Source organism: Helobdella robusta (genome assembly GCF_000326865.2).
Source record: "Helobdella robusta unplaced genomic scaffold HELROscaffold_45, whole genome shotgun sequence".
NCBI classification, from domain to species: Eukaryota; Metazoa; Annelida; class Clitellata; order Rhynchobdellida; family Glossiphoniidae; genus Helobdella; species Helobdella robusta.
The window spans coordinates 8,167-17,259 of NW_008705095.1; the positions used below are offsets into that span (position 1 = coordinate 8,167).

General features: G+C 32.4%; 1 protein-coding gene across 1 annotated transcript in view; it reads left to right on the forward strand.

Moving 5' to 3' along the window:
• The window catches only part of HELRODRAFT_157541 (hypothetical protein), a gene marked incomplete at both ends in the record, with an annotated part of 5,603 nt that extends 3,572 nt beyond the window's left edge, over nt 1–2,031 (forward strand). The window contains 4 exons of the mRNA XM_009026049.1: nt 88–198; nt 496–658; nt 1,093–1,284; nt 1,830–2,031. Of these exons, the coding sequence (XP_009024297.1) occupies nt 88–198; nt 496–658; nt 1,093–1,284; nt 1,830–2,031 (668 nt within the window). The remainder of the gene's footprint in view (nt 1–87; nt 199–495; nt 659–1,092; nt 1,285–1,829) is intronic.
• Between the last annotated feature and the right edge of the window lie 7,062 nt (nt 2,032–9,093).

Below are 9,093 nucleotides of genomic sequence, written 5' to 3' on the forward strand. Positions count from 1 at the left end.
GCTGTTGTTGTTGTGATGCTGTATGTGTTTGTATGTGTTGCTGTTGTTGTGATTTTGTGACACACACACACACACACACATACAAAGGTCCCTTTTTTCTTGTGTGGAGTGTGTTGAACACTCTTGCCTGGATCTATGGATCAACCCAGGCACTCCCTTGGGATACCATCCTCCTACTTGGACTGCTCTGGTTGCTATGTTAGTATCTGTCTGTTTCTCTGTCTATAATAATCAGTCCATCTATAATCAGTTTGTATGTATTCCTCTTTGTCTGTTTATTTTCTTGTCTGTCTGTCAATGTCTGTCTACGTCTTCGTCTACCCTTTTGTATTTCCGTCTCTTCATTTGTTTGGTTCTTACTGACTTGCAGGGTCTGTTTGTTCATTCCTTTGTGTTGAGCATGTTTTAACTAAGATTGATAACAATTCAATAGCACCACACCACCACCACACCACACCACCACCGTCACCACCGCCGCAACAATGACGACAACAGTGGGCTACCCCTTGACGATCATCGGTGGCATCTTAGGGAAGAACTCTGCCGGAAGTTTCGACGCTCCCTGCAGGACTAAAAATATAGCTCGGGAAATTCCAGACATTCCGTTTTATAAGTCCACGCTGGCCCATTGCATCGTCGGAGGGTTTTTACCATTTAGGTTAGTTAGGATGTACGGATAGTGATGTGTTAATAGGGTTGGGACTGACTTACGTGGCGTCATTCGACTACTAGAGCTGGAGTAGTTTTTTTAGTATTATGCTCCTTGCAACGTAAAAACAATTCACACTGCCATCTAAATATACACACACACACACACACACACACCCACAATTAAACACACACACAAACACACACACAATTATCACCACACAATTCTGAAGAGTGCTACAATACCTTGCAACGTGAAAATTAATTTACGCCACCGTCTAGACACACGCACTATAAGAATTTATGGCAAAGAAAACAACGTCCTACCTCGGGGAAACTGGGTCTCTGGACGCTAAACGAAGATTGATTGATAGACACACACACACACACACACGCACACACAGACAAACACACACTAACAAACACACACACACAAACAAACAGTGCCATATCAGTAGAGCTGTACTATATCTTTTCAACGTTGTGGGGTCGCGAGCACTACACCCTGTTCGGCATCCTTTCCATCGTCTACATCATCCTCCTTAGCGTCACTGCCTGCATCTCCGTGGCCCTCACCTACTTCCAGCTGTCGTCTGAGGACTACCGCTGGTGGTGGAGATCAATCATCAGTGCTGGGTACGTGTGTGTACGTTTGTTTGTGTGTGTCTGTGTATGTAAGTGCTTAGGGGCTGTATGCTTTTAAGTGTGTGTGTCGATGTATGTATGTGGTTTGTGTGTTTGAATGTGTGTCTTTTTGAGTGTTTGTGCGTGTAAGTGCTCAGGGGTTGTATGTTTTTAAGTGTGTGTGTCGATGTATGTATGTGGTTTGTGTGCGTTTGTGTGTGTGTCTGTTTGTCTGTGTGTTTGGCACTTAAGATATTCGGATTTCAGAGTTTTGTTAGTTACTTGATATGATTACTATCTTATTATGTAATTCCAGTTGAAATTAATTTTAATAAATAAATAAATAAATGAATGAATGGGTGAATGAATGAATGAATTAGGAAATGAATGAACGAATGTATGAACAAATAAGATATAACCTGTAAAAAATTAAATACGACCTGACGGTGAATCGACAAATGGTTAAATGATTTTTGCTACCAATCACTCTTTTCCATTAAACATTCCATTAATAAGCACCACTTTTTCCACCTATTTTTTCACTAACCACTAACCAGCTCAACTGGCGCCTTTGTGTTCCTCTACTCCCTGTTCTACTACACGCGTCGCTCCAACATGTACGGACTGCTCCAGACGGCCGAGTTCTTCGGGTTCTCAGTCCTCGTCTGCTACATATTTTTCCTCATGCTAGGAACCGTGGCGTTTTTCTCCTCTCTGAAGTTCGTCAAATTCATCTACGTTAACATCAAGATGGATTAGGATGGGATTTCGGATACATTGATTATTTGATTGATTGGTCGATCGATGTATGTACGAAAGCATGTATTTAACTTGGTTAATAACAAAGATGATTGTAGTGGTGAAATTGATGATGATGAGCGGTGATGGTTGTAAGATGGATCTATATGTGGATATATTTGATGTGAAAATTAGGATGATAATGATGAAAATTATGGTGGATAGTTGTTGTTGGATAGACGGATGGGCAGGGATTAAGATGGATTTGGATATATTGTGATGGATGGAGATTGAGACTCTGTCCATTGGGATCAACTGATCGATTGGGTAATCGTTAAACCGTGAAATACAGTTCACTTAGATCGCTTATTTTTTATGATTTTATCATTTTATTTCTGTCCCGTGTTTTTTTTTAGTAAAAACTAATTTATAAATATAAAAATGATAAAAAATAATAAATAAATAAATTGTTGAGACATTTTATGGATTTTACGAACTTCAATATCATTTAAATTGTCTGTTTCCTGTATATCAGATATTCCATATAAACACACACACACACACTCTCTTAAACAGATATATAAAAATATATATATATGTGTGTGTGTGTGTGTAGATATATTTATATGTTTGTTTTATTCACTATTTATTTATATATTTTTGCCTTTTTGTCTAAAAAAGCTAAATTTATTGCTGCTTTTATTATTATTACTACTAATTTATTATTGTCATTAATTATTTTTCCCCATAAATTTTGAACGAAAATCATTTTCATCGTTGATTTAATGTGATTTAATAACAACGGTAATATTATTTTTATGATTTTTCTTGTTATTATTATTATTCCTATTGTTATCGTTTGCTATGTTGTTTTTTTTTCTCTCAAATTCTTTGTGATATATACCATTCGTACATGTACAATTATATTGTTATTCTTATTATGGTTATTGTGTATACGTGTATATATATATATAAATTATATATATATATATAAATGGTCTCCTTCCAACATATATATATATTATATATATATAACATATATATATATATTATATATATATATAACATATATATATTATATATATAACATATATATATATATAGCATCATCATCCTCATCACTATTTTTCACTATGTGCCCTTTACAATTACTCATTTAGTTATAGCACACACACACACACGCACATATATATATATGTTGTAGTTTATATATTATGGTATATAATTATAGTATATAATTATAGTAAATATATATATTAACATATTTTTATTATAGAACTTTGTACTGGGGTTGTACTAATATAATGAAATTTAAGAAAGCACATTAATATTAACCGCTATTCTATATAAGTGTGTGTATGTGTTTGCATGTGTGAGTACCTATATGTGCTTGTATGTATGTTTTTTTTCCAGAAATATTGTTTTATTGATAATAATATCATTATATTATCATTTTTTGTTCGGGTATATAAATTTGATCTACGCGATTTTAGAGATTATTTATTAAAAATTTTTTTTAATTATTATTATTTCATTCGTCAATCACGGTATATAGACCGGAGTACAGATGGATCCAGGTCCATTATTCAGGATTGATAGGATATCATACTTTCCAATGATATATATATCATCTAAGAAACGTTCTGAGGATATGAGCTATCATTGGGGAGGATAGCAACCCTCCACACCTTCCATTCTCGACTCTCCTGCTATCAGTTTGGGGTTCTTTATTGTCACATTAACATTGGTTCATCGATGATAATAATTATTATTTGGTTTATTTATTTGTTTTTTCTTTAGTTTGGTTATTTTTGGTTAATTAAGTTTATTTCCTTGTTTTCATATGATTAATTAATGTGTAGCTTCACTAATAGTACCACACACACGCACACGCGTATATACATACGTACACAACAAATGTACAAATATTTTTACAAACAAAGGCAATGGCTGATAGAAATTATTTATTTATTCTTTCTTAAGCGGGCGAAAGTTATTTTGTAAGAATTTCTTTGCCTATGGAAAGATGAAAATTCTGTTTGGTTTCGCCGTGCTCGTCTAAGTTATTTTTTTCTGTTTATCTATCTGTCTGTATATCTATCTATATTTCTAATTTTCTAATCTATTCATCCATCTACCTACCTATCTCTCTCTCCAACTCAGACTCATTATCTTCAATAAAATTACCATGTTGCAACAAATTTTTTCCTTTATAAATGATGATGATGCTGACGACGATTAAAGCGATGCAATATCCAGAAATGTTATTTTAATAGTTTGCATTGTCTGTAAAAAATATAAAGTGCTGATATGCGAGGTTTGTATTATGGCTTGTTGTGTATATTTATTTAAAGTTAGAAAAATTCTGATCGATTGATTGATTTTGATTGATTAGATTGATTGGTTAGCTGATTGGGCGATTGATTCAATCAAATCTTAATTTGAAATTCAAAAAGTTGGCAAAATATATTTATAGAAATTAGAAATAGTCGCTAAGAGAATGTTGTGGTCATGTAGTAGCCTAGCCAGCTGGCAGAGCAAGGAAATTCGTTTAAATACATAATGTGATATAATGGCGAACACACGCCAACAGTGAACGTGACGTCATTTAAAACCTTTCAATTCAAAGAACAAAAGCGAAACTTAATCATGATTGAATAATAATATAATAAAAATATATATAATAATAATAAGCTATTAAAATGTAATACGACATTAAGCATTATCTCAGTGAGATGGTCAAGATGTTCACGCGAGTTTTATGGAAAAAATACTGAAGACTACGTCTTCCTTGGTAAAATGAGTCAACACGTGCGTATTTTGTGTAAATTTACGTCAAAAATTTAAAAAACCAAACTCCCCGTCGGGGAATTGAACCCCGGTCTCCCGCGTGACAGGCGGGGATACTTACCACTATACTAACGAGGACTTCGGTTTACTCGTTTTATAGGCAGTATTCAAAAGTAAAAACTCTCTTATCATACTTTTCTTCTCCTACACGAAAATTTTCAGAATATTAGGTAACTTTGGAAAAAAGCTTTAAAATAAATAAAAATTTAGTATGCCTCTTTAAGATGAATAACATTTGAGAAATAATTTAACATCAAAAAATTTCTTACAATTTAAACTCCTACCTACCGAATGTTACAGAACAATGAGCAAAACGATGTTACAATTTTTTTATCCCACTATTTCTCTTTTTAACAAAACAGACAATGGATTTAATGACGATTCAGAGAATGTACACACTAAAATTCCACAAAGAATTAAAGGAAAAACATCAGTTGACAGATTTTTTAGCAAAAAACACAAATCACATTCCAAATACTTCTCAATTTTCCCATTCTCCTCATCACAAATAACCTCTCTAGCACTCGCTAGGTTGACATTTTTAGATTGAAACTCTTCATAATTAGAAAAGGCTAGTGAACAATGGAAGGTCCATTCATTTAAATCTGGAAAATATCCTTTGTTGAATTTTAACCTGGCACAAACGCATCTAAGATTCTCAGTTTCTGATAACTTTTGCAGTTTTACACCTAAATCGAATGATTCTTTAAATGAGTCGCCAAAACGTAGATGACTAACAATTGAGAGGTTTTTAAAGTGCCTATCTAAGTTTCGACATGATTTTGCAATGCTTGAACATTTGCGTTTGCTTAACGATAGAGAATTTAGCATCTGAGTTACGGTATCTGAATTACTGAAATTAAAATTACTTCCCAGTAACTTGTTGAATGGGGCAGTTGAGTCATTCAAGGTTTCTTTTGAGAATTTCAAGTTAACTAACGAACCATCATGCGTGCATGCTATCAAGTCGTAAAAATCTGAAATTGAATAGGAGACATCACAAATTAATTTAACCATAAAAATTCCATTTTTATAGCACTAATTGGACTGTTGGACCCCATTCATATTCGCATTGAAAATCTCATCCAGAAACATTTATACAGAAGCGATTCAACTGTTATTTAGTGGCAAACTAACATAGAAATCAAATGAAACTTTATCAACAATTTCTCATAAACACAAAGAAATTTCTAAGAGCTATAACCAACCTGACGAATTATTGAAAGAAGCAGAAAAGGTCTTCAATTTAATCTGAGATATCATCTTAACATCACAAACAACATCTGCCGGACCATAATTATTTCTCTTCAGAAAGTCACAAACCTTGAAAACATACACTCCACCGTCAGTACAATAGAACAAATTGCCACCCAGCAATTTGCAACACTTTATAACAGCAGGCAACTGAATAATGAGGAAACCTGAATACTTTTTCTTCACCTCTTCAGATAAAAACATCACCTTCCCCAACCTACCAACTACTATTAGAATATTTACCACATTAGTTTTTCTCCTGATTATGGGTTTTTCTAAAATATCTCTAGGCATATTTAGGCAGAACAAACCGACAACTGGCTCATCTAAATCACACAGAACCTCAAACTTTGATGCATTAAATAAGCTAAACCACCTGGTAGGTTCATTTGGGTGAGTGATAATAAAAATGGGGTTATTTAAAATATTTAGGTCTGGATCGAATAGATAATTAAATAATATATTAGTCATTATTAACTGGCCATCGTGCATTATGTTTGTGCTATCCGCCGAAGAGTTCATCATAACTCGGGCTATAGATGATGACAACACTCTGTAGAACTGACACTTTGATAATGTGTGGGTACCTGCTTGGTGCAGTGCAAGAAAAATGAATTAAATCAAAAACTGAATGAATATGAAAAATAAATGAATGAATTAGATTTTCAATTAATAGTTTCATGTAATTTTTTTTTAAATTTTCATTAAAAACTTCAAATGACTGTAAAGCTACAAATCCTCATTAAACATAGACAGTTAATTTATCAGGATTGAAGAGTTTTAATAGAAAAATAATTAATTGATTAAATCAATTAACTGATTAAATGACTGATTAATTAATTAGTTAATTAATTAACATAATTCTTTGAGATAATTAGATCAAAATTACCAGATTTCAATGGCAGAGATGACTGGAAATCATTTATAAATGTGTAACAACATCGAACCAAACCAACAGCATTGCTTTCGGACTGTACAATATTATATAGGACAATTTTGACAGATGGTTCTAGAATTATCAACTTGTTGTTTGATACTTTTATGATGCTGTTTTGGATGTGATTGTGCCTTAAAAGTAGATTATCAGCTGGTAGATTTAGCAGCACTGCTAGTTGGCTGGTTGGGACATTGTCATCTGGCCTAGAATTAATTAATTTTTAAAAGAATTATCGTTAAATATATTATTTATTTACTTATTAAACTTTTCTCTTAACTAGTTCTTAAAGGTATTAACAACAAACAAAAAAAACATGTATGTGATTGTTGAGGATCTCTTTTGCATTCAAACCAGGTCATTTCAATTAACAGTTCCAGACATCTTAACGATTAGATTAGGCCATCAAGCAAACTATTAATGAAACTATTGAAAAACACAACTAAAAAAATTTTAAAATAAAATAAAAAAACTGACAATTTTATTTCACAGAAATACAAACATCCCTCTGTTGTATTGCCAAATAGATAATTATTCCAGGTGTCAATTGAAATTATATTTGAATTGAAGTTCACCTTTGAAATGAATGACAAATGAATGACAAATGAATGATTGATCTGCCAACTAACTGAACTTTACATATAAAAACTTTAAAAAATGTACTAAATAAATATAAATAAAAAAATTACTCAAAACTGAAGCACAACTTAATATTAAAATTAATTATAATTAATTAAATTAATGATCTTCTAATGATTAGATTAGAATCTAATGGCTAATCCTAATTAATGCTAATGCTAATCTAATTAATTCCATAAATAAATGATTAACACTGATTTAATTTTAATTAGTTAAATGATATAATTAAACATTAATGATTAATTAATTCTCAAAATTATACACGAGAACAATTCTTCAAAATTATAACAAAATTATAAAATAAAAAACTCCTTCTTTACTTTCCTGGTGCAATCTTGTGAGAATATTATAAAAAGAAAGGACTCAAAATGGACGACGTGGAATGAACCGGACTTTCTAATCCGGCACGACTTGAAATTAGCCAACCTCATTAAGACTTCCATAACGAAATCATCTCCTTATTAATATATATTATTTTTTGCTGATGTTTTTGAAACGCGCCATTTTTTAAAATTACACAACACGCGCGCTCAGCTGGCAACAAAACATGACCCGAACTTCTAAATATTTTTATATGAAAAGACTGTCGTAAGAATGACACAGAAGTCTGATCGCCATTAGTTACTGATTTTAATATTACTATGTTACATTTGTTGTTTGGTTAACATCTAGATTCGTTTGGCACGATTGGGACCAGATTCATAGAAGGGCAGGTGCCACTTGGGCCTCTATAAAGAAGGACTTCCACAAGAAAGGTTATGTAACTTTGTAATTTTTACGTACTTTACAGTTTTTAGAGTTTATCAGTTAATAAAAAAACCTGGAGCAAGCCAAAAAACGACTACTAAATAATTATGGGCCTGCATTTTATACTTAGGGCCTCTACTTCTACGTATTTCTCCGCACCTGGCTTTCACATCTATAAATTCGGCCTTCGGTGCAATTTAATTGTAATGACAAAATAAAATGGATTGTTGTTACTGTTGAAAATTTTTTAAACGAATCAGACCTGCTAAATTATGATGTTTTTCCAAAACTTGAAAGCATGTAGGGTACGATAGCATGTACATAGAATGTTCTAAATAAAAGTTTTAATTACAATAAAATCTTTGTCACCAAACGCAAATGAAGACTTTATCCACTTATTCTCTAAAGAAAGACGTTATCGGTTCCAGTCAATTAGATAAGATGCTATTTGAAGATGACAGTCAGAGACGTATGGATCAGTCATCTTGATTGTTTTTCTTTTCGGCCGACTGAATAATATGAAAATTATTCTTTTTGAATAAGTTATTTATAAATTCATTGATCTCGAATCATTTATTCGTTCGTTCGTTCGTTCGTTCGTTCATTCGTTCATTCATTCATTCATTCATTCATTCATCCATCCATCCATCCATCCATTC